The sequence below is a fragment of the Lissotriton vulgaris genome, chromosome 7 (assembly GCF_964263255.1).
Source record: "Lissotriton vulgaris chromosome 7, aLisVul1.2, whole genome shotgun sequence".
In the NCBI taxonomy this organism is placed as follows: Eukaryota; Metazoa; Chordata; class Amphibia; order Caudata; family Salamandridae; genus Lissotriton; species Lissotriton vulgaris.
Window position 1 is genome coordinate 548,734,401 of NC_141695.1, and position 26,660 is coordinate 548,761,060.

General features: G+C 45.3%; 1 protein-coding gene across 2 annotated transcripts in view; it reads left to right on the top strand.

Annotated features, from left to right (window-relative positions):
• Nucleotides 1-26,660, top strand: part of PIK3R6 (phosphoinositide-3-kinase regulatory subunit 6) — a 688,429-nt gene that overhangs the window by 405,615 nt on the left and 256,154 nt on the right. For both annotated transcript variants that reach the window (XM_086930633.1, XM_086930634.1), the window contains exons 7-8: nt 7,051-7,183; nt 8,332-8,401. In XM_086930633.1, coding sequence (XP_086786759.1) covers nt 7,051-7,183; nt 8,332-8,401 — 203 coding nt within the window. The remainder of the gene's footprint in view (nt 1-7,050; nt 7,184-8,331; nt 8,402-26,660) is intronic.

The window sequence follows — 26,660 nt, forward strand, 5'->3', positions numbered from 1 at the left end:
ACCTTCGAATAACAAAAGATTGAAGAAAAAACAAAAAGGTTTTAAACCTATGCCTTGCAATTTTCATACTGCACTTTGATGCAGGTCATAGCCTGATGTGCTATATTGGAAAGATTATAATATATAGAGGGTTTAAGTAACTTTTAATTTATGTAAATTGTAACTTATGGCAGGATTGTAACTTTTGTAACAAAAGGATCTCTGTGACCAAAGTAGTAACGCACTGAGCTAACTCTACAAAATACAAGCCTGTAAATCTGCTAGCTGCGCGTTGTGTTTTGTAGAAGGAACATTAACTCTTAATGCTACTTTTTCATGAGTCATTACTGTGGCTAGACAAATCATAGAGCCCTCCATTAAGTGTTATTGTTATTAGCCCTTGAAGAATTCCAGCCTCACAAAGATCTCTGCAGGCAACTCCGATCTTCCCTCTGCATGTCAAAGTGTGCCCTCTCGACCTTGGCGCCCGGTGCGATGGCTCCGGTTACATCACCCTAAAGCCGGCACTATTTTTCACCCTTGCACGACAGGTATGCGCGGACGTGGGTCCCCATCCTCACTGTGTTACAGTACTTAAGCAATAGCTCACTGACTAGGCTTAACTAGCTGAAACCGGTCTGGGTTGCTCACATTCCTGCTCAGAGGGGGTCTTGATCTGACTGCTCAGACTTGACTGTTCCTATTAGGGCAGGGCTAAGGTGATTTGCATTTGACTGGTTCTCGTCTGAGGTGACTTTGTGGGTAATTACTAGGGACTGAGATTAATTCACGTATTCTATCTATTGTTTTTTTGTTTTCCTCTGATATGTCAGTGTTCTCTTTTGAACTCTTGCCACCCTTTTAAACGGACTCAGAATCGATCCTTCGAACATGCTTCTAGAAAGAATTTATCTGAATTGTAAATTAGATTTGTTAGAAATGGGATTTCTGGTTGACTAGAGCTTCTGCCTAAGCCGGGCAGAAACCACCACTCTAGTCAGGGCAAGGGAATTACACGCCAAAGATAACCCCTGCTCACCCCATTGATAGCCTGGCACGAGTAGTCAGGCTTATCCCGGAGGCCATATGTAAAGCATTTGTGCAACCCACACAGCAACAACATACTAGGCGCACCACAACATGAACTCCACACAAGGTTTTATAGAAAATAGCCTTTGTATTCTCATAACACACATTAGAATAGTAATCATTCAATATACATTGTGCCAACTGGCACTGGGCAATATTTACAGGGGATAATATACACATGATGGGGCCACTTGGCCCACTGTCAGAACCATAACTTAGTAAAGATAGTAAATGTAGAACCTATAATAAACATAGAACACAACCAGTAATTTACTGGCAAACACTGTACTCCGCCTCATCCTGTAACACAAACTATATTATGCACAGTATCACATTTAGGCGTGAACTACATTTTGTGTCACCCTCATAAGCCTAAACCTAGTATACAGTCCTCTCATAAGTCTAAACGTATTAGACCATAACCTCCTAAACACAACTCAAATTAGGGAATAATCTCACTAGCTTAAACCACAGTAGGCAAATAACCTCATACCTAAACCACAGTAAAGAATAACTCAAACAAAAACATAGTGACACAATCCAGGTAATCAGAAAGACACTATTTCTGATTACTTGGATTGTGTCACACGATTTTTTGGTGCAATATAATTTTTGGAAGCAATGCCTCCACTTAATGAAAATTGTGTATAGAACTCATTACACAGACCAGGCCACACAAACAAAATTGTATTGTGTCAACTGATGTATTTTGAAAAAATGTGTAAATATATTTGTATGTTTTTCTATTTTCTATCCCTTTCACTAAGCACTTTACACTCTTTATCTTATGTACGCTTGCTTTGGGCAACCTATATATTCTCTTATATAGAGATAGTGATGTAGGCAATGAATTAAAATTGCTCCTGAATTTGTAATGATTGCTGTTGCTTTTCAGCTAATTGCCGTGCAGCTGTGAAAGTAAGGGGCTTAAAGGCGGGCACTCAGCGGCACAGCTCCTCAGCTGCAGCGACCCACAACAGCGATAGTGATTTATTTTCGTAGTACAGCGAAAGCACGCACTCCGCGGCACAGCTCCTCCGCTGCAGCGGCCCACAATAGCGATAGCAATGATTCTCGTATGACTGCAAATGCAGGCCCTCAATGGCACAGCTCCTCAGCTGCAGCGGCCCACAATAGCGATATCAATGATTCTCATAGGATGGCAAATGCGGGCACTCAGCGGTCACAGCTCCCCAGCTGCAGCGGCCCACAATAGCGATAGCGATGATTCTCGTAGGATGGCAAATGCGGGCACTCAGCGGCCACAGTTCCCTAGCTGCAGCGGCCCACAATAGCGGTAGCGATTACTTTGGTAACGCAAGCAAATGCGGGCTCTCAGCGGCAGCAGCTCCTCAGCTGCGGAGGCCCACAATAGCGATAACGATGACTTTGGTAACACAGCCAAATGCGGGCTCTCAGCGGCAACAGCTCCTCAGCTGCTGTGGCCCACAATAGCGATAACAATGACTTTCAGCACCGTTCCCTGCAGTCGAACCAGAGGCTCTAGAATTCTCAACAAAGGCCTCACCTGTGAGGAGAATTCCCCTCAAATAGGAATCCAAACAGCTGATGTGTGAAGACTAATGTCCCTGAGACTTCAGCAGGAGGCAAGCCCAAATCAGGCCCCTGGGTAGTTGCTTCAACAAGATGGATGAACGTTTCAAAGTCCTTTCCCTCTAGTTACACAGACAGAGGTTCGTTTTGGCATCCAGAAGTAACACGTTCTTCCTCCAGGAAAGAATTAAAATATAGCGCTCACAGGGCGCATGGAGCCATAACTCCAAAAGTTCTCCGCAATCAAGGGGGTAATGCAGGGCCCAGGGAGGCAAGCCCTCATGGAGTTCCTCCTGGGCCCCAGCAGGATCAGGAACAGCACATCATCCTAGAAGAGCACCATGAAACTGAACAATTTCATGGTGTCACAGCCCCTTTACTTATACCACCAAACGTTTGTGTTCTCAAAGTCCCAAGTCTCTGAACCCAGCCAGAACCCTTTTGGTGGGGTCCTGGAGCACTTTGTTTACAAGGCTGCATCCTGCCTTTGAGGAAGAGGGGGTCTGCCATCAGACGCACAGTGGGAGGTGAGCCATCATTCACCTTGCCAGGCACAGCCCTGCGCAGATCAAAGGGTCACCCCTCCCCATACTCCAACTGCAGATCTCTCTATTCAACCCACGTCTTGCTCAGCCTGCCCTGTCCCTCCAAAAACAGACATGCAATTCACATCAGGCAGGCAGACACATAGCACACAGAAATGCCAACTTCTAAAAGTGGCCTTTCTCACATAGTCATAATAAATCTGCGCACACCATTGCACAGTATTTATTCTCATAATTTCATACATACCAGACTTGACCATACTGTTACTCTCATAGCAGGAATTAACACTGCCACACACTGAGAAGGGAATCCCTCATGCATTCCTCTGAGAGGGCAGGCCCCTCCCACTAAATGTACCACCAAGCGCACACACTTTACACTGGACCACAGTGCTAAAGTGCCAAGAGGCATAAAACCACTACCACTACACAGAGAAAAAAGGCTGGGAGAAATGCTAAACGTTTAGGGGTGAACCTGCAAAAAGGGCCAATTCCAACAAGATTTATAAGATGATAAAGTGTAATTTGCCATCCCAAGTTATTTAGCACAATATACTAATGTTTATAAATACCAATTAGTGAAGTAAAATGATATTTGCACTAACTTGAAACACTGGTACATGTTAAGGAAATAGACTTGTAAAATGGGAATTACAATTTTTCCCTTTGCATAGGATTGTACTTTGGATCTTAGAACCCCTGACTTAGCATTCTTTATAATCTCCCTTTTGGTCAGTTTTTAGGAGCCAGCATTTTTGCTTCAAGGAAGAGGCATAATTTGAACACTGAGCAGTTCATAATGAAACTCTTATCAAGGGGCTATTCCTAAAGGTTCCCTTTGAATGCTAGAAAAAGAGAATGCTTCGTTTCAAGCCTTGAACTCCTAAAATGAAAAGGAAAGTCAGAGAAAAAAACTATAGTCTGTGTCACCACTTTCAGTCCATGTACTAACCAGCTAATGATGATCTGCAAAAACTGGCATCTTTGAAAACATCAGGTTGAAAAGCCATTGTTTGCATTAAAAAAAATAACCATAGACTCTAGGATGAATAGGTACGAGCGCAACCACCCAGAACTCGTCGTGATCAAAAAACCCTAACTTCCATTTGGAACCTTGAACCATTACAAGGGGACCACAAATGGTGCAACTGTCTCATAGCAGAGAAGGATTTCAGTCACAATAATGTCTACATAAAACCTGTAACATTTACCAATTGTAAAAGAACCGTGATTGAGGGTGTCATATGGCTGCAATGTTCTGTGTTTGCAAGACAATACAGAAGGTCTGAAAGAGGCTAACCCAAAATAAGTCAAGAATAATATCTAAAACAATAATAGCACGGTTGGTCAACCACCTCCTTCAACTGAAGCACTGAACAGATATTCTTAAAATATCAGTACTTGGAGAGATCAAGCAGGTTCTCATAGGAGGTAGCTCTGAACAACTATTCTCCTATTAAAATTGAAAATGATCTCCAGTGGTTTCAATGAGGCATTGGAAATACATCGCAGCTATTATATCCATGTTGCTGAACCTACTCAATGAATCTAGGTGACAAATTAAGTTCCTGTAAATGTAGAACTGGATCCACTTGAAAGTTAAGGGTGATGTTGCGATGGTGAACACCTTCTGCACACTTGTGCCCGTCAATTATAAATCACCATATGGATGGAGGGCTCCTCCATCAGTTCCAATAATCAAATATACGTTTGCTAATTGACTGAATAAAATTAGTTTCAACAACGATAGGCCCTTTATAGGACAGGCACATTCAGAGGGCCTTACTGTGAGCGAGTGTTTCTTCATTAAGTTCATCTTCAGAGCATCACATAAATGATTGTCATTATGTCAAATATCTAGTAGGTACCACATACATGGAGATAGAATCTTAGTTTGCGCCCTTTCACGTGATAATCCTGATACTATTAAAGCGTCCACTCTCCTGAAGGAAAACGCAGATTGGAATAACAGACGCTTCCTTAAGGATATTGCTAGTGAACTCTGAGTGCGTGCTACAACCTACCCCAGGTCCACATTCTCTCTTCCATACGCATAAGTGCTTATAGGTGCCATGTCCCATTCGTTTCTAAATGGATCCGCCAGGAATTTCAATGTTCAAACCGTATCAGAGTTGTTCTCTATATATTTATACCATTTTCATCACAGAGTGAACATTGCCCTTTACCAAATCGACCATGGTATGTTTCTTGTCACCTAGGTGCCATCATCATCCCCCGCATGTCATGTTGTGTCTTAGTCTAAATTCATTATATTTTTCCACAAATGGTTGACTCAGTACAGTCTTAATGAGACCACTGAATGGCAGGGTTGAAGAAATGCGTTGACAACACAAAAGCGCAACTGCCTGGCACACTAAACTCATACTAACTGCAGGCTCAGAGTGAATGAACTATTGTTCGAATAAACCTCTCCTTCCATTCTGTCACCCTCCCCTACTCCCTTTACTTCTTTCCTGAGAAGCTCCTCCTAATAATATAGAGCGGGATTCATAGAACACTATGAACGTTTAAGATAATCCCATGTTTACAATACAATACTGATCTGTTCATTTGTTTGACTTTTTTGGGATAGGAAGATTTTATGCCATTATATTGTTGACAAAAACTATTGATGGCTTCTTGTTGTTCATTGAATTTGCCTATGATTTGTTCCTGATGTAAAGCGAATTGGCATAACAATGCTGGATGTATGTAATTGCCTATTTTTACTATGGAATGCCACTAAATGAAATGTCCTTGATTCAAGGAATACATCACGATGCTACTACATTGTGTGTTGTGCAGCCCAATGTACTGTCCTGCATTCCAAAATCAGTACATCTACATACACAGCCCAGCTCGGCTCTCAGTTCCTTTTAGCAGACTCAAGCCCCGGTGGCTGTGGAAGAGACAGCCCCCTTTTTCTTTAGGAATTTTCTTTAGGTATTTGACAGCTGCATCCTCGTTTGTCTTGAAAAATGTTCTCTTGATAGTTGGCTTTTGTTATCCTGTTTAATAGACCACCTTAATGGTGATGACGTTGTTCTGTGTCTCGTGAAAGCAAACCAACGTATGGACACTTTGTGAAGGTGTGCCCTGTGTCTTTGTTCAATTTAAAGAAGCTGACAGAACGAAGCTAGAAAAGATAATGATTGTCATCTATGTAGAGGCTTGACAAACGTTATTTTACATACGTATATGCTCCGGCACACAGTAACAATCTCAGAGACACACACGCAAACGAATGCATATAAAGTTGTCCTAATTTCGCAAATAGGGAGATGAACACACAGTAGTGCAGGGATGCCAGCCAGCAAAGGGTCAGGAGAACGGGCATGTGTCCTCCTACTTCCCCCTTTAGTCCGTTGCCACCTCTCCTGCTCTGGCACCCCTGTCCATAGCAGCCTCACCCCTTTTACAAGCTTGCAGAAGAGGTCCTTGGATGTTTACTCTCCTGCAAAGGCCTGGTGTAAAGGATGGGGCGCAGCCCATGAACACAAGATTACCTACAAAGTACTTTAACCTGCTCCTCCTGTTCCCTCTTTCACTACTGGGGTTTACGCTGAAAAGTAGAGATATGCAGGCAGAGTGTAAACTCCTGCATAAGGCCTGGAGGTGCAAAGCTGGCCTCTTTCAGAGAAGAAAAGGCACTCAACCTACAAAAGAAAGCAAAACAGTCAGTCATCAGAGCAAGAATGGTGACTTGACTTGTCCATGCATCGCAAGCGATGGCTGGCCGTCATTGCTGGACATCCATGGTGTCAACTTCTAATCTACCCGTTATTATAGCACTAGAGAAACTAAAAGTCCACCAGTTAGGCCTAAAAATAAGCAATAAAATCAGCAAAGCATTTATCCTTCAACTCTTTTCTTTCTTTTTCAGGCACCTTACATTTCCGATGACCTTTATGAAAGAGTGTACGATTTCTGCAAAAAGCTGTTAACTCGCCCCAAGCCTTACTGCGCCATTGGCTTGAGCTATGCAAAGGGGTTGAAAAGGGAAAGGAAAGTCCCAGGTATGCCGTCAGTCAACAAATAGCAACCATCCATCGGTGTCTGGAAAGAAGCTCGCTAGAAGGCGACCTAGAACATTGAGTCAGTCATTCATGGTTGTGTTGTAGTTAACAAGGAGGTGTTACGCAAGATCTTTATGCTATACAAAGTGATCCATTTTAGTCGACATAAGAGCAAAAATGTAGTGGATGGCGGTCATCAGGACCACTTTCTGAGACATGCGTGGTCTTTATGCTCATATGTTATGCCATCATGTTACCGAACGTTGTCAGTTGATTGTTGGTTATCTCAGGCTATAACGTAGACATTTTTTGGGGGGGACTGACTGCCACAGAACACTCACTTAGCCAAATTAATGAAATATCCACTTGTGTGTTTTTTGTCCCTATTAGTTGTTTCGAATGCATACCCTGTTCACAATCAAAAAAATGTTTATGCGTACTGGGTAGCCTTTATTAAGGGCACATAAATATGGTTGAAAAACTGCTTCTACAGAGTACTTATGAAATTCAGTGGGTTATGTCGTCATATTTATTCTGAAAGGCATAAAACTAAGACTTCAGAGCCCTGATGACTGACTAGGTTAGCTGCTTTCCTGCTAACCCTCTAGCCCTGCTTAGTGAGTAACAGTTTTATGAATTTTTATGACAATTTACGCTTTTTTTTCTGTCTCCAACCTCTTTCACTCTATTCCTATTATTAACGCATATCAAACTGGTATTGTCATACAGTATTACTTTGACCCTTATTACCTTAGGAGTTAAATCTGATAAATCATGTTTGTTCTAAACTTGTGTCCATTTTCTTTTTTTGTATTTACTAGTTTTTAGGTTGAAGTAAATTGAATTTACCTTGCTTTTTAGCCCATGGTTTAGTAGTAGGTTTCCTGATTTGAATTCTCGGTCCAGGGCTGTTTGGTCATAGTTTTGCAGAATCCTTTGAAATCATAAAGGTGGCTTTGAGATGCTCCTCAGAGTCCACAGTTGGCTGCCAATCACATCGTGATTGTTGAGTGATCTAAACAAGTCTTCCAACTCACTATGATCTTTGTGACTTTTGGGTTATTCATTGCATATTGCAAGAGGCCATTGAGAGTGACTACCATTTGACCGAATGGAGTTATGCTAATGACTTCTTTATCTTCTGGCAGGCCTGTTTTACCAAAGAATGGTTATTGCGGAACAGAGCCTCCGGAATGAGTCTTATCAACATCAAGAGAAGTAAGTAAGATTTATCAAAAACATGATGGATTTGGAATTTCTGTACTCACATTGTGGGGTGATGAAACTACTCTCTTCCAGGCTAAGCAAAAGTATTTCACCCCGGGGCTGACCCGTAAAGTAGTCTATTCTCCTCTGAAACCTATTTATCCACGAATTATCTTTCCATATACCATCAAAGAACTTTAGGTACCAGTAGTCTGTATCTTAGCCAGGGCTGAGCTGTGCTTTCCTAACATACTCTATAATCAGGCTGCTCAGAATACTAGCTAATTCTCCTCCAGAAAGTTCATAAAACAACTAGGCCCTCTAGAGTATGGCTGAGCAGTAGCCACTATAGGGGCAACCGCTGTGCCATACTAAGAGTAATCCGGTGTTTCAAGCCCGAAAATGCTGAGTTTGCAAGCAACGGTTCCAGTTTTACTGTGTGCGACTACAGGCAGAGCCCAGCCCCGCCTACTCCATCTAGCATCACAGGAAGAGCAGGGTATACTCCCGCACCAACTCCACTGCTTTCCCTCTGCCCAAATCACATCCCTGCCCTCAACCTGCATCAGGCCCCTTGCTAGCATTTACTGCATGCTCCCTGCAGTGGTAAAGAGCAGTGGCATAGTTCCCAGAATTGTGAAAAGAATTCAGAAGTTTACATTGTGGGTCTGTGTAGTTATGCCACATTCCAGGGGGATAGCATGCAGGATTGGAGATTGTGGGCCGTGGGTATCCCTGTATCTGAGAGTGGCGAATTAGCAATAAGCATATCGGAATCTCTGAAGTCCTAAAAAGCCAAAGGCCCCATAACACCCATAATCACTATCCAGTCGGAGCTAAACAGAAGTTTTTGATACTGTGCCTCACTTACAGTTGTTTAGTAGCTCCAGATGTGAGGTTGCAGTACTGCCCCAGCTGTACAAGAGAATTGCTGGCTATAAATGTTCAAGGCTAATCTGTAAAGAAACCACTATCATTATGTATTCGTTGTCATCAATGATTAACATTTCTTCCTCGAGGACCTAAAGTGCTGAAATATACTTCATATGAGAGATCACTCAGCCCTTTTTCTTTAGGGTGGCCTTGAAAACCTTTTTTACTACCCAACACCTGCACTCCAAGGAAACTCCTCAAATAGGCTGGCAAACTTTCCTATGCAAAGGATGCACTTTAGGATTATTTGGCTCTTCGCATGTGTGCTAAAAATCATAATAAAGCATGTACTATAGCCCCTTTACACCCTCCATTATAATTCAGATGTGGTGTTTGCACTTCCTCCCACTTCTTATTGCATTTCCCCCATCCTAGGCATGTTTCTGTTAATTTACTAGTGGGCAGTGTACAGGGTAGAGACTGCCAGCTACTGAACGGGCATCTCCTTGTGGAGGACTGGCACTTTTTCTTTGCTAGGGCTGAACATGGATGGTGAGAACAAGCCTGTGATCTCTGTTTTCGCCAGCAGACCTGGCAATGGATGCTGATGCTTAAAACAGAAAAGTAGGAACCCAATTTTCTGTGTTCAGAGACCTAGCTTGTGTTGTGGTCACTGATCAACTTTGGTCAGTAAAAACTGATAAGAAAGAGAAATTTCTTTCTAGAGTCCCCTCACTCACCGGGGTTTCCCCACGGTGACATGCTTCATCATTGGGGCCATCCCAGTTCTCTATGAAAAGGGGCATGCTACGACTTGCGAACTACGTAGGAGCACTTGGTTGTGAGGCACTATGTGTGGTGCAAGTGAAATTGTGGTGGAGTGGGTGTAAGTGAATTAAAAATACTGTGCTAGTGGGCCTCAACAAATTTATTTTGCTCCTAGGTTGGTATATTAAAATGGGGTGTGACACTGTATTATAACCTATAATGAGGATTAAATCCGTGTTCGGTCGACATTTTTCAAGTTACCCCTAGCTTTTCTTCAGGACCATACAGGGACCAGCCCTATATATGCCACTCCTACAAGCCCCTAATTGGGGTATAAATATATATTAAATTAAATAAACAACATGTAACGTTGCTAAATCTAAAACATGTGTCATACATACGTTTGTACTGTTTTGCTGTCTATGTTTTCAGGGCCGGCCCTAGGCATTTGCAAAGTGTGCACCTGCACAGGGCCGCCAAACCCCAGGGGCTGCCACGACGGATCGGAAGGATCAATGATACATCGTGGCACTGGCGGCCCCCTGGCAGGATTTAGCGGCCTCCGGCTCTGACCCCGGCTTCCAATACTAAGTTCCGAGTTCGACAGTCACAGTTCCAAGCCCTGACACAGTGAGTCACCCCCCTCCTCCCTTTAACTTCCCTGGCCTCTGGCTCCGAGTCCGCAACGACCTCGGACCTGATTGGGCAGCAGGGGCGCCGGGGTGTTTCAAATCATCATGACTGTCACCCGGCTGGCTGGCACTGACACCGGAAGCCAGGATAGAGTGATCTGCGGCAGCGCGCAGACTCAACCTAACCTGCTGCTTGACTTCCCCGCATGCGTAACTAACTTGTGGGACTGGTGGCATATTGTGTGTGTCTTGTAAATTGTGTGTGTCTTGTAAAGCGCACTTCTACCCGCACCGCAGGCCTCGTAGCGCTATAGACCGCTGGGGAACCCGTCCTGGCTTTCCCTGTGAGATAGTCCCTCCTGGGAGTCTCCAAGGTGAAACCAGGCATCCCCGGCGTTTGTGAGGGGCCGTTGTGGAGATGAGGCAACCTAATGCCCAGAGTTGCCGAGTGTGATCTCTGGTTGGAGTAGGCACCGATGCGAGAATTATCGAGTCCGCTGATCCTGGTCCAAGACCCTGCCGCGTCGGGAATCGAACCCTGGTCCCGGGCCGTTCTCTGCTCTCGGGTCTGCCGCCTCTAACCAGTGAGCCACACCACTCCACTAACATATGACTCTCTCTGCACAGCCCAGCCATTTGTTGGTCGTCGACGTCTGAGTCGGACAAAAGCTGAGCGGCCCCTGAGCTCAGACTGAGAATAAAGTGAAGAAGTGTGAACGCACCTGCTGGGTAAGGCAGAAGAGATCCATTCTCTCAGATGATTGATAATGATATTTCTGCACACTGTTTGTGGCACTGACTGACTATCGCGACGCGTCATGGCAAGCAAGCGAGTCATATGAAGATAGGTAGCCGGGAGTGAGTGTAGCTGTTAATGCTTGAGGTCGGAGGGGCGAATTTACTGCATTGCAGCTGGGAGTTTTGCCGCATCGAGGAGGGCCGCCCGCTGTCTGTCTTCCAGTGGCAGCGCCGGCCACTTATTTCCTTTAGGCCTCTCTCCGCCTGTGTGCCTGCAGGGCCTATAATAAAGGTGGAGTCTGGGGTACTATTTTGCATTAAATTAAGCGGCAGTATATGGCTCAAGTCCCAGCCAGCGGAAGGCCTAATCATTGCCGAGTATTACATTTCGGAATCACTGACACTTTCTCTGAGGGGCAGTGGGCCCGCCGCATTCAATTTGCCGGTGCCGCATCCATCGACTCGTAGGCCGCTGTCTGTGTTCCAGTCAGTGGCACTGGCAGCGGGCGCGGCCTCCCATGTAAACTGGTGGTGATTGATTTCTTTAGGCCCCCTGCTCCGCCTGTGCCAATAAAGGTGCAGAGAAAGGGTATTTCTGCACTATTAAGCGGCAGACAGTTGAAATATGGCTCCAAGTCCCAGCAACTCCTGGGGGCCCCTAGAACTCGGGGGGCAGGGGAGCGACAGGGCCAACCCGAGCGCTTTCAGTTTGACACAGCCAGGCGCGGGCCCCGGTGGATCGCGGAGTGAGCTCCGCCCCGATCGGACCCCCTCTTCCGGGGCCCCCACCTACGCTCCCTGCACAGGGCCACCATGAGCCTAGAGCCGGCCCTGATGTTTTTGTGCCTATTAGCACTTCATGGTCTCTGGTGGGGGCAGGATCACCTTATGGAAACTTTATTCCTTGTCTGTGAAACCGTATCAGAATACCTAATCGTTACCCCTCCGGACCGCATCTTAACCGCATCAGATTACCTAATCGTTAAACCTCCAGACCGCATCTTAACAAGATGCGGTCCGGAGGGGTAACGATTAGGTAATCCGATGCGGTTTCATAGACAAGGAACAAAGTTTACATAAGGTGATCCTGCCCCCCCCCCCCCCCCCCCCAGAGACCATGAAGTGCTAATAGGCACAAAAACATAAACAGCAAAACAGTACAAACGTATGTTTGACATGCATGTTTTAGATTTAGCAGCGTTACATGTTGTTTATTTAATTTAATATATACTTATACCCCAATTAGGGGCTTATAGGAGTGGCATATATAGGGCTGGTCCCTGTATGGTCCTGAAGAAAAGCTAGGGGTATCTTGAAACATGTCGACCGAACACTGATTTAATCCTCATTATAGGTTATAATACAGTGTCACACCCCATTTTAATATACCAACCTAGGAGCAAAATAAATTTATTGAGGCCCACTAGCATGGTATTTTTAATTCGCTCACACCCACTCCACCACAATTTCACTTGCACCACACATAGTCCTTCACAACCAAGTGCTCCTACGTAGTTCGCAAGTCGTAGCACGCCCCTTTTCGTAGAGAACTGGGATGGCCCCAATGATGAAGCATGTCACCGTGGGGTAACCCCGGTGAGTGAGGGGACTCTAGAAAGAAATTTTTCTTTCTTATTGGTTTTTACTGACCAAAGTTGATCAGTGACCATAACACAAGCTAGGTCTCTGAACCCAGAAAATTGGGTTCCTACTTTCATGTTACGTCCCAGGAGGCTGACCTAGTCTTTTAGTTCCTTCTTCTCCCTCCTTTTCTGCATTTGATGCTTAAAACAGAACCAGGAGTTCTACAGTGGATGGAGCACATATGGTTTTTGCCAATGTAGCAAAAACACAGAGCAGCTAACCAGCAGACTTGAGACATGGGAAAGGCACCTGGATGGATGGGCCAAATTTTGCCCTCCAGCATCACTAACATGGCTGTGATCTGGAGGTGCTTGGAACGTGAGCGAACCCTTTTGTCTCTCCAGGGCACTTTACCTGCGGTGTATTGTATTTGTTCAGACTTTGGTGGCCACACTGCCTCTTAAGGAGAATAAGCAAAGGGGAAATGTGAATAAGAGGGCTTGTTTCTTATCATCCCTGTTTGGTGACATCCGGATGATATGGAGAGAGATGAGGATCCCCAGATCGTCTTTTTCCTTTAGGGAGAATCCTTGTTGTTCAACTTGCCACAAGTAAAGAGGAATATGACCCCAGTCATAGACTGAAACCGTTCTATGATGGAGGATACACTGGAGGGAGCGAGAAGGATGAAGAGCTTAGAAACCATATTTATGTCGCAAAGGATGCTATTTGCTCATCGAAGGACTGCAAGGAAAGTGCAGTTTCATCTGGGTTTTGACTGTAGAAAAAAGTGGACTGCCTGAACAACACTACAAGAGCCAATATGATCAGAGCACTGAAGGTTCAACTGGAGGTTCAACTCCTAAGAGAGTGAAGATTCGGTAACACTTTTTTCTTCTTTTTGAAGACGCCCCTCATGGTGGTCGATCCTGAGGCTATATTGGAGGTATGATGGGAGCTGAGAATTCCTACCAGAGCTCTAGGCTTGAAGGATGAAGGGTGCTCAGGCTGTCATAGTGGAGTTGTGCCCTCTAGGAAAACTGGGGACACAAGCAGCCAACAAGAGGGAAGACCAGACTTTGAGGGACTGCAAAATCCTCTCATTTCCTTAGTTGTGAGACCCAGAAAAGAGATGTTACTGGTGATTAAAAAGGAACACAATGGCTAACAATTTTGAAAGACTCACAGGAGTAGTACTTCCATTTTTATCCCATCCCCAGCCTAATTTAGACATAATGGAAGCAATAAAGGTTGGGCAGAAGCTCTGGGAATTGAGGGTCCCTCAATGCTTTCACTTTCGGTTTCTATTCTGTCATTTCAGCTGTGTAATATGGTCATAATGGTGGGGGTAGAAGGAATGTATTCATTTACTTCTGATTATTTGTTTCTCTGCTGCCTCTCCCACCTTCCTCACTGCCTTTTCTCTGAATGGTGTACTTTAGTATCTAATGATCTAAGATGACTTAGTTTGTTTATTGGGGTAGATGCATAACATGAGCCTTTGTGTATTGAATACTTAAATTGCTTAGTAAAACCTTTTTTGGGGGAAAAAGAGACAATTCTACAACATCCTTTTTCCTTTTTCATTTGGCGTTGAACAGAAATGTAATGCACCTCAATCATGCCATCCAACATTTCTTCACTGTGCTTTTTATTTTATGTTTAGCCTCCAAAAGGATTCTGCCATATGTCTTACATATAGATGCATACTCCCATCTATTGCAGACTACCATTGGCTTTTTGGAAGTGGAATAATGAGAATGTTCATAAGAGTCATGATCATAAATGAGCTGTGCACACTGTGTAGAGGAGTCCCAGTGTCAAGGGGTCATCTGAAAAATGAACAGCCAAAGGTAGAATCTTTCCAAAATTGTGATTCTCCGAGAATATTTTGTTTCATGTGAAGTTGCACAGAGTATGGCGAATCATGACAAAAAATTATTTACCAGGGCTATAAAAAGCTTTCTTAAGGAATAGAGTTGCACACTGTTCACATGTCTGTCCCAGTAATCACCAGTGCATCATTTTAGGTGAAGTTCAAGGCAGTCCATAACTTGCAGTTTTTCTAGTGGTCACTCTAGTGTTGAAGCGCAGCCAGTGCTGTTCGCCCTGTACAGCAGTGCTTCGTTCTTCTGAACTCTTCAGCAGGGCAAAGATTCCTTTGGGGGAAGCTTGAGCTACTGCTCAGGGCAACTGATTGTTAGTTTCCAGACCCAGGGGTCTGCACTTGGGAGCTGTTTGGTACTTACCCACAGGGATGCAGCCGGAGAGGCCATGACTAGCCCCAGACATCTAGGATACAGCTTGGGAACCTGAGATGAAGATCCGCCTCCAAAAGTAGAGACACTGGGATGACTTGAAGTGTGTGAAGTTTGAGCAGGAATTCCGAAAGGTAGCAATCAAAGCTCAGTATCTCTGGAGATAACGGTGTGAACTATGTGACCAGCGTAGAGAACCCATCAACCACTGTTGGTGGGCGAGGTGTATCACTGACTAGTGCTTAAATCTTCCAACCCTTACTGACCTGAAATTGTCCAGAACCTTTCGGCTTGTTCCGGAATTTTCTGGCTCTTCCAGAATGTTCTGTTTTTTTCCAGTGATCTGTGTTACCCTCTGACTCCATCATCCTTTACCTCCACTGCTGGTACCGGGTTGTCGGCCACAGTTCTATAGCCAGCCATTAGCAAGCGTGTTCCTTGGCATCTGAGAAATGTGACCTCATTCCTGCAACCTTGGACTCGATCCCCAGTGAGCACGAACTCCGGATTCCTGACATTACCAGCCTGTATGCACACCTGATATCTAATTTTGAAAACAACTTTGCAGTTAAAACTGCACAGTTTTTTTCAGAATTAGATTTGAGCAGAACTGAATTTAGAAGAAGAGTCTGTTAATTTCTCTCAAATCTCTGTAGTTCGCGCAGGAGCGATACTGGCCATCTGATTTGGTGATAAAGAGCTGCACCCACAACCAGGGAGAATGTAACAAATACAAAGGTGCTGGAAGGGATTAGGTGAATGAACTAACGGCAGCGGAAGCCATAAAGCCAAAAAGTTTCGAGGGAATATGGTGTGTTTTGTAATCCTGCAGTTCTGATTGATTTGCATTCTTCATTCCAATGTACAGCCCTCCTCTACTGAGACGCATTTTCCATAGATCATTTTTCTAAACTTTATTGCACTTCCGACACCCTGACTGTTTCTAAATTGCCTTCTTTTTCCTGTGCCTTGTTGCCAGACCGTTGGTCTTTTTCTGTCGCATCATGACACATGGGAAGCCTCTTCCGGTCTTGCCTTCAGTTTATGTTTCCAACCCGGATGTTATCCTACCAGTAGATTGAATTCCATTGGTATCACTGGGAGCAAAAGACGGGTTTTCAGAGTTTACCTATTCAAAGAGTCTGGTATCTAAAAAAAGTTGACTACGTTACACGAAACGTTATCTGTGTCTCCCGCTTCTTCCAAATGATAGTCGCTCCTTGGTGGTTAGGAGCATAATTCTAATCAGACTGGACTATTGCAACTCTTTATATCTAGGTGCACAGTAATACATTATGGAGGGGTTGCAAAGAGTCCAGTCCATGGCAGCAAAGTTGGTGCTTAATAGACATTGCAGATCCTCCACAGCCATGGCTTTGAGCGAGCTTCATTGGCTGCCTATTAAGGAGAGAATTTGTTTTAAATATCTCTGCATTGTTTACAAGGCGGTTCACGGTCTGGGACCGGCTCCCCTACAAGAGAGGTTCACTTGGTATAATCCCAGGAGGAAACTCCGATCCTCTAATGCTAATTTGATCACGGCTACTAGATTCAAGAAATCTAGGATGGGGGCAGAGCTTTTAGTGTGGTAGCTACACGATTATGGAATGAGCTTCCGCAGAACCTCAGACAAAGCGAACCACTGACCTGCTTTAGGAAGAATTTGAAATCTTGGCTATTCCCTAGGAGCTAAAACTAGATTGTATCCCCGACAGCTTCTATTGCTATAACGATTTCTGCAATCTAAGCGCCAGGATACCCGTAGGGTGACAGTCATGCGCTATATAAGTACCTTCTTTCATTTCATTTCATTTCTACCCCCTGCCTCCCCTCGTTGCTCTCCCCATTGATGCACCCACGACGGGTGATGCATTGCACACAGTTATCCACATCGGCGACACCCACTGATCCGTTTTATGTGTCCTGGGACCTTAAGTAGAGTTTGACTCAAAGTTTTGTTTCTTTCTAAATTGTTTTACATTGATGCCTGCCTGTGAATACAAGACAGGCATGCATTGAGTTTACATGAGACCATTTGTTGAACAGTAATTTTGTGTATGAGTTTGTAGGGGAAGGCACTCTAATATGTACATGTATATAATTGCAGACTATATGATGGTCCATCCTTAACGGTGGCGGGAGTTCTCTGGACATCCCACCCAAGCCATTCAAGTTACTGTTCTTGTATTATTAATGTAACAGAAAGTAAATTGTTGTAATACGAAAACTAACAATATTCTGTTGTGGAAAATCAATAAAAATGATTTAAAAAAAAAAGTTACTCTAAACATTAAACATCAAAAAATGAAACCGGATAGCAACAGCGTGTAATTTCCTGTTCAAATTGAGTGGGCTGAAGTTCAGCTGGTGTGAATTGTTAGAGCGAGAGCAATAGCTCCTACTGACTGTGCCTAAGTGGTACGTTTCCACCAGCTGTATATTAGACCTTCAAATGTCAAATATCTGTAGCATGTGGCCGGCCATAAACAGCCTTCTACGCTTGAACTGCCTTTGAATGACCACAGCAAGGTCGATCACTTCCTTACCATTAATGACCGCGAGATGCAGATCAGGGTTTGGAGTTACATCCTCTTTCCACCTCCTAAACGATGGTAATTGGCTAATGTAAAACTGCAAACCCCATCACAGATTCCAATACGGTTTTATAAGCAATTTTGAGCTGCCTGAAATTATTGAAGAATCCAAGGAGGATCCTTATTTAAGTTTTGAATTATAATGAGGATTCTATCATCTGAGGTGTAGCTTCCCTCAGCTCTGTCACAGTTGTGCAGTCCCTCTGATTTTTAAGAAGGATGTGTATTTTTCCCTCAAATGTGTGAGTCAGAATCTGCACTTTCTGTACAGCACTCAACTGATCTGTAGTGGGGGGTGGAGGGTGGGGTGAGCTGATGTACAACGGGGGCATTAGAGGACTGTGATGAGTAGTGCAAGTTTGCTATTGTTATGGGTTCTCTTGGCCCTTGGTTGCTGCTGCTGGCCCAGTACCTTCCCTGTGGTTCACCGTTCTACCCCCTGTACCTACCTGGCATCCTGCACAGGCCACCAGGCAAGGCTTCACAAGGGAGAGATCACATGAGCAAGTGATCACGGAGAAAGAGCTTGATTGTGACCAGTAGGACCTGAAACTGCTTGAGAAAGCTGTGTTGCATAGGGCAAGACCGTGCATGTATGCCCAGAGACCCATAATCCATACAGCACCTGCAAGGATGCAGAAGCTCACAAGTACTCTCGTTTCTCACTGTTATGTGTGTGTGGTGTTGAGTTGGTGCTTTTCCTGACATGCAGGTAAAACATCTGCAAGAGCTTTGTGTAGAGCCAGCTACACTGAGATGGTGAAGCAGAAGTCTACGTTATTTTAAATTAATGAAGGCAGTCACCAGATGATAAAGAAAACGTGCTGCCCTTGTAGGATCACTTCCTTCTTGAGAGAAGAACCCAGAGGCAGAGTGTCAACAGCCAGACCTATCGTGAGGGCTGGAGGAGAAATTAAAAGACCAAAGAAATCAAAAAAGTTAGAAATAAAAATAGATGATTAGTTAGAATCCCCACAACAGACTAATTGGGGATTGGGGTGATCCGAAACTTGTCCGTGCAGTCCGCGGACTGCAAGCCGTCCTTTTCATAATTGAACATGGTTTGATTGAAACCATTTTTATTTGGGACAGCTTACAGCACTGAATAAAAAGTTACGTTGAGCTAGTTAGCTGAACCTCATTTTAACGGCGGGAATTGCATCTTTATTCTCACAGGGTCCAGTGGGCACTTTAGAGACACTGTGCACTGACAGGTTATTTACATTTGGGTTTCACTGTCTTCTCGTCCTATGTCTTCAGTTTGAGATTTTCACGATAGAACACACACTTTCTTTTTAGGTCGAGCAGACGTACGCTCAATGCGTGAGCATTGAGAGTGTCTGCTACAGACCTAATGTCGCCCGTATTCAGGAGACTGGACACGACTCAGACGCGCGCTTTTGCAGTCTCGGATTTGACCGCTGGAGCGCGCGTCTGAGCCGCGCTTGCGCAGAGTAACTAGTAACTCACAGCCCCTGCTCACACACAGCCAGCCCCCACCCCTCTGCATGCACGCATACACACAGGCGCGCGCGCACACACACACACACGCTGCCGCCCCCCACCCACCCCCCTGCATACACACAGACACGCAAGCACGGAGCCCCACTCACCGGACACATCAGCCCCCACCCCTCTGCATGCACGCACGCACACAGGCGCGCGCGGGCACACACACACATACACACGCTGCAGCTCCACTCACCGGGACTTCTACTCCGCAGGACTCTTCCGACGTCAACGGGCACAGGGACACCGGCACTCCGCTCCTTGGCTTCCCGGGCGGACGCCGGCTGCACGCAGGGCTCTCCTCTCTGCACCGGAGCCATGCGCCAGCCACTGCAGCCTGCCTCTTGGGAAGCTCCGGTCGCGTGTCCGGCCCCGCCCCCGTCCCAACAAAGGTTGCCTGGCTTCCTGTTGAAGCCGGGCTGCTGCGATGAGTTTGCTTTTTAACCCTTTCCTGTCTGTAGACACGTCACCCTGGGCACCGCGTCAGCACATAGGACTTCGATATGTGTAAAAGTTGTGTTTTATTTTATTCGCCCGCTTTTCTGTGCTGACACTTCCTTGTTTCCCTGCGCTGCAGAGACCCGGGGGAGCCCCTCGTCCGGGTGACTTGCATTTTGAATGGGGAATGTCATGGCGCTTCGCGTGTCATTCATTATCTCTGTCCCCGCCTCAGACCAGTTTCTGCTGGCGTTGATATTCATGCAGTCTCACAGCTGGGTATTCTCACGTTTCAAGTCATGGAGAATTTGCGTAATTTATTGGCTGAAACATTCTTGTTTGTTTTGTGGCTTCATGTGTCTGGAATTCCTGCGTTGGTGTGGGACACTAGCGTCCCTCTGAGTCTTGTTAACTGTTCCGGTTTGCAGTTCATGACATTTGACCCCAGGCCGCTCTTACATGCTTCCTTTCCACTCCAGGTGCAACAGGCATCCTTTTACCCTGCTGCTGCCAGAAACAAGGTGGGCGCACATAGATCCATCCTTGGTTCTTCAGATTCCCTGCTGTCTGGTTCTATTCAAGGGAGTGTATTTGAACTCAGTGACTGAGCACAGCTATGTACAAGCAGACTTGCACAACCAGTCAGCACCTTCTGTGTGTGTGTGTGTGGTTGGAAGCTCTTTTGCTCTCTTTTCTTCACCGGTAGAGATGTGGCTGTTGAGCCGGAGGATGATGTAACACTTACACAATGAAAAGAGTCTAGCTAAACCTTTATTCCGGCGCTTAATTTGTAAAATAATATATGCATAAAAGTGCCGGAGCTCAGTTTTCTCGGGAGTTAACCATAGATTCTACTGAATGCTGGGATTGTTGAATACTGAGGCTGCCTTGTTTTAATTCCACCTCATCAACTTTTCTTACACCACTTTACTCTTCCTCTCTTATAGCTCACTTTCCAGGTTCTTTTTCTTACCCCTGCTGCTTTAGTACCAGTTTTCTTATCCTTTCTTCCTTTTTAGCCTTTCTCTGTTGTGCTCTACACCAAAGTCAGATGACGAAAAATAATTCTTGGACCTTAAAAATAAGTACTGGTGCCCACTACCTGCACTACATGCCCATCCCTGTCTGTTTTTAAATCTGAAACACTCAGCTGTGTTGTGTTGGAGGCAATAGGCTTTTGCAGTAACATCAAGATCTCTGTTGTGACACTAGGTGTGGAACCGGAGAACTACACTGCCAGCTTCTCCTAGTCACCCTCACACCCCCACTCACCCTCACACCCCCCTCACCCTCACAACCCTCACACACCCTCACATCACCCCACCCTCTCACATCCTCGCACCCTCACCCTCACACAATCAAAGCCTCACTCATCCTCACACACCCTCACACCTCCTCGGCCACACACCCTCACTCACCCCCCTTCACCCTCCCTCACTCACCCTCACACACCCCCTCACACCCCCCTCACCCTCACACCCCCCTCACCCTCACACCCCCCCTCACCCTCACACCCCCCCTCACCCTCACACACCCCTTCACCCCCACACACACCCCTTCACCCTCACACTCACCCTCACACACACACACAGTCACCCCCTCTCACCCTCACCCGCCATTGTTATTTGTAATATCAATACATGTAAGTCACGTAAATACAACACATATTGCATTACAAGTGCAATATGTGTCACATTTGCAAAAATTATAACTATTGGCATTGTAAATGACAAAGCTATTAATTTCGCTATTTTCAAAAACAAAACCTAACTAAAAAAAATTGTCATTTACAATTCCAATGGCTCAAACTTTCCTAATGCGAGACCTATTGCATTGCAAATGCTTGTTCTTTTGTGGGTATAAAGCAACCAATGATGTTAAGTGGGTGTGCTAGTGAGTACCAGCCAGCAGCCCCCCCTTGGTGCTTTCTCTCCTTTCTCACACTTTTCATGTCAGGGCAGATGTTGTCCTATGCTGTATTGACATTTTTGTTATAAATAGAACACTTTGACACTTTGATTAGCGATAGGGATTCGCTCTAGTGAGGGAGTACTGGGAAAATATTGAAAACCCCTAAAGTGGTGTGTATGTAATAGTAGGTGTTCTAGTCTTGTTTTTCTGTGCCTGTGATCCGCAATGTGAGATGCGGTACGGTTGAAATGGGAGCCCAGAAGTGGCGGTGTCCGAGTTCCTGTTGAGAAGCGCAAGTGCTTCCCCTTTAAAATTACACACACACTGAGGAATGTCAATAATAGTCTTCCTTTCAAAGGGAAGAAGTGCTGGTACTCAGTACTGAGAGCCCCGGGTTTCACAACCTCATCTCACTATTTGAAGTGGGCAGGCTGTCTGGGAGCGGGAGCAGCTTAGGCAGAAAGGAGCGAGCGTGCTTTCTGCACACTGCAATGGAGGGAGGAGTGGTGGAGAGCGGGCGTGATGAGAGATCTCTCCCGGGGGCATGGCTACGGGAAGGAACCTAGAACAAAAATAGAAGGCATGCGCTATTTTGGGAAACTTCTGTAGCTCATTCGCCTGGAAGCCCTACAGCTTGATTCACTGGAACTCCTGCACTGCTTGCTCCAAGCTGGCCTTTGTGCTAGATGGGCAGCTATTTAAAACATGATGACTCTGGAGTAACAATCTGGCTTTACACAGATACATCTCAGTTGTTGAAGTACGGGTTCATCATTTCTAATCCAGCTCAAAACAGCTTCCAGTATTTAGCTGCGCCCTGTCATTTTAGACTTATCGCTGATGTTAACCCTTTGCGTGGATTCCGTTAGGATGCAAATAAGAATGGGAGCTAGCTTCTTTATTCCCGCTCTATTGCCTTTCTCTCTTTCCGGAATGCATCAACCCGCCTATCTGTGGTCTCTCTCCCTGGACTGCATGTTTTTCAAATGCCACAGTATGGATTACCCTTCAGTAGATATGAAGAATGACTGGGTACCGTTGTCAAAATGTTAACATCCAAACATTCTTTACCATAAAAAGGGAACAAACTGCCCCAAGCCCGGCAAGACCCACCGAAGGTCCATCGAAGAGATCTATTCTCAAGAGATGGGTTTCCGTGGAAGTTCAGCAGCTTTGCACACACGTCCTGATGTAATTCATAGAGACACCAGCTTAATACAAAATCCAAACCAACCACCTGACACTTGAGGTCTAGATCAGAAGTTTTTTGCTACCACCACAGATAGAAGAATTGTTCAAATGACGTAGCCAGCTGATTAGGTTAACACTATAAACTATAAAATATGGTATGTATTACCAGCTCTACATACCATACACACACATGCAGTCAAACGCATCTCCTGGGCCATATTCATGTCTATTATTAGAGAGCTTAGAATCAGCTTAACCCAAATAATGAAAACTATGTCAACAAAGTTGGAAAATCCAATAGATCTGTCCTTTGGGACCTGCTGGCTTTGCCAGTGCTTTTTGATGATGCTGGACATTGGAGCGCAAGTGGTATTTTTGATAGATTTGATTTCGGTGTGGTGGATATAGAGTTTTATTCATAATCCTTAGTAAGAGGTGCATCTTCAGATGTCTCCCTGATGGAATACTTTCTGATGGTGCTGTTTAGCATCTGAACCTGTACCGCACAGGAGAGATAGCAACACCGCGGGTGGCAGAGGAAGCAAACTGATAGACCAACACAGAGCATGGGGGTACTTAACAGCGAGAGAAAAGCTCATGGGGAAGACAGCTTCAGGTGGGGGAAATTTAGTGACGGAAATAGGAGGGACAAACAAGGAAAGGGTGGACAAGGAATGCCATAAAAAAAGGAGACAAAATAATGACAATAAAGCCAACCAGTGGTAAACCGTGGGGGGGCTCAAAGCCCACTGTAAGTTCTCGGTAAGCCCACAATAGGTCTTTTGCACTATCTGGTAGGCGACTCCTAAATAAAAGTCAAGAAAATAGCACAATATGGAATACTAAGAAACGGGGAAAGAGAGGGAAGGCGAAATGTGCATGCTACCTTAAAGCAGAGGTAGATGGTAGTGGGAAACAAAATTACGAACGTAAATGGTATAGCAGATGAACAGACCATTAAGGAAACAGAACTAAGGAAACGCAATCTAAAGAAACAAGAACCAAAAGACCAAAATAGAAGGGAACAACCGGGGAGACACAAAGTTACAAAGATGGAAGCCTGGACATATGCACAAGCACACTTCCAGAAATTCCTGATCAACCTTCAAAAATGATCTAATAAGATGTAAAACAATCCCCAAAGTTGTGCTGCTAGAATTTGGGTTTCTGATTGGCAGAGGTAAGCACCCTGTTCAAGCAGGAACCGCAATCCTAGTCAGGGTAATTGTAGTACACACTAAAAGTTTACCTGTGCTCATTCTCTGGTAGCTTGACACGAAGCAGTCAGGCTAAACTAAAGAGGCATTGTGTATTTGTGCACACACACACTGTAACATAGTGAAAACAATACAAAAGTACTGCACACCAGTTTAGAAAAATAGCTAATATTTATCTATCTGAGTAAAACAAAACCAACATACACAAGATATGAATTTTTCAAGATTAAATCAAAATTCAGTTCTTAGAAATCAATAGTTCCAACTGGGGCTATCTAGGCACGCCTGACGAAGGACAAATCAAACGTTCAGTCTGACCGCGATGAAGCGCCTGTCAAATCCAGGATTCATGAAGACCCACTGACTATACCTTGGATGCGTCCGGAGAAAATGCGAGGCACAGAGGAGGCTAGGTGTCTTGGATGCAGGTGATGCATCGGTTCCTGGAGGCAGTGTAGGGTCGTTTGAAGCTTTAATGTTCGGGAATGATGCTGTGCGCAAAGGAGGTGATGCGTCGGTTGCTGATATGAGGCTTCGGTTCCTGAAGGCGATGTGCTGTCCATGATGCAACAATGTCAAGAGCGTGATGGTCGATTTCACGGCGTCTATATCGAACCACTGGGCTGTGGAGAAGTGTGGCTCAGTGGTTAGAGCGGCAGACCCTGATGCAGAGGTCTGGCCCGGGACCAGGGTTCAATTCCTGCCTCGGCGGGTCATGGGCTCAATTTCCTCGGACCTGATAATTCTCGCCTCTGTGCCTATTCTAATCATGGGTCCCACTCTGCAACTCTAGGCAATAACTTGCTTAATCTCCACAACGGCCCCAACAGCGCTGTGATGCCTGGCTTCACCTTGGGGGTGCCCAGGAGTGGACATTTCACAGGGAAAAGCCAGGAAGGGTTCCACAGCGGTATGCGTTACAGCGCCAGGACACCCCAGTTGGGGTATTAGTGCGCTTTACAAGTACAAATTACATTACATTAAGGCACTGCGTCTGTTGGAGACCACACAGGCCTGGACTGCATCTGAGTCGGAAGGGGGCATCACAGACTCCAGTGAGGCGGTGTTCGAAAGTCGCACAGTGGCAGTTCTTCAAGGCCCTGTGGCAAAGTCGGGGCTGGTCGAGTTCAATGCAACAAGCACTCGGTGAGTGGGGACCACGTCTTCGGTGAAAGCAGCAGTAATGCATCGATTTCGCACAGATGCGCAGGTTCCAAAATTACTCTTTGGAGTCGATACGTTGGTGTCTTGGCTGCAGCACCAAAACTCACTTCCTAGGTCCCAGGACTGGATTTGGACTCACAGCAGAGGAGCCCAGGTGCTGGTAGCAAGATGCAGATGAAATCTTTATTGTCCCTGAGACTTCAGCAACAGGAAGAAAGCCCAAACACGTCCTTGGAGAACCTTTAGATGCAGGATGTAGAGCGTAAAGTCCAGTCCTCTCACTCTGAGGTAAGAAGCAGCAGGCCAACACAGTAAAGTGGCAGTCCCTCCTGGCAGCACAACAGCTCTTCTTCTGGGCAGAATGTCCTCCGTCCAAAAGTGTTCTGAGTATATGGTGTCAGAGGTCCAGTGCTTATACCCATTTTAGCCTTTGAAGTAGGGAGACTTCAAAGAATGGTATTTGTAGTGCACAAGACCGTGTCCTGGCTCCAGACACACTACAGGGGGTATGCAGCTCTTTGTGTGGGGACAGGCACAGCCCTATGCAGATGCTAGTGTCAGCTCCTTTAACCACTCTAGCTTAGGAAGACTAACCAACCTGCTGATGGGCCATCAGGATATGCACAGAACACCTCCGCTCCTTTTGTGTGTGACTGTCTAGAGTAAATTCACAAAGTCTAGCTGTCATCCAACTCAGACATGTATTTTAGGGACAGGAAGAGGCACAGAAGGTGTAAAGTAAGAAAAAGCCACCCCAACCCTCTCCTTCTCCACCATCCCTTTGTGTGGTTTGACCCCCATACGTAATAAAACATCTGCTATGACTCAACCAGTTCTAGCCCTGTCATAGTACTAATTAGGTTTCTGTTCCTGGGTCATAGCGCTTTTTATTTTTTAGAGCCTTTAGCTCTACAATATGGCTAAAAGACATTGGCAAAGCCAGTAGGTCACACATGTGAGACCTATTGGCTTTGCTAATGCTTTTCGTGATTTTATATAGCACGAACAGGGCCTGTGAACATCCAAGCGATTTGCAAGAGGATTTAGCAGACAATCATTGCAGGGGTACATAGATATACTGCATAGGAGAAAGTACAAGCCAACATTCAAGAATGAGGGCGAAATAAAGGATTTAATCCATGTGTCTTTCAATGAAAAGATCTTTAAGTTCCCTTTTAAAGTTAGCATGGCATGTGGGTTCGGAAGGAGGGAGTTTCAAATTCTTGAGGCGCTTTCTAAGAATTATTGGTTTATAGATCACTCTCTTTAGAAGATGGGGGGAGGCTCCAGGAGAAGGGCTTGATAGTTTTTTTAACCCCTTTTTGTGGTTGAAATTTAAAAAAATTGAGTTGGGTACATGGTCGAGGCGGAATTTGTGTTTTTTGTGACAGGAA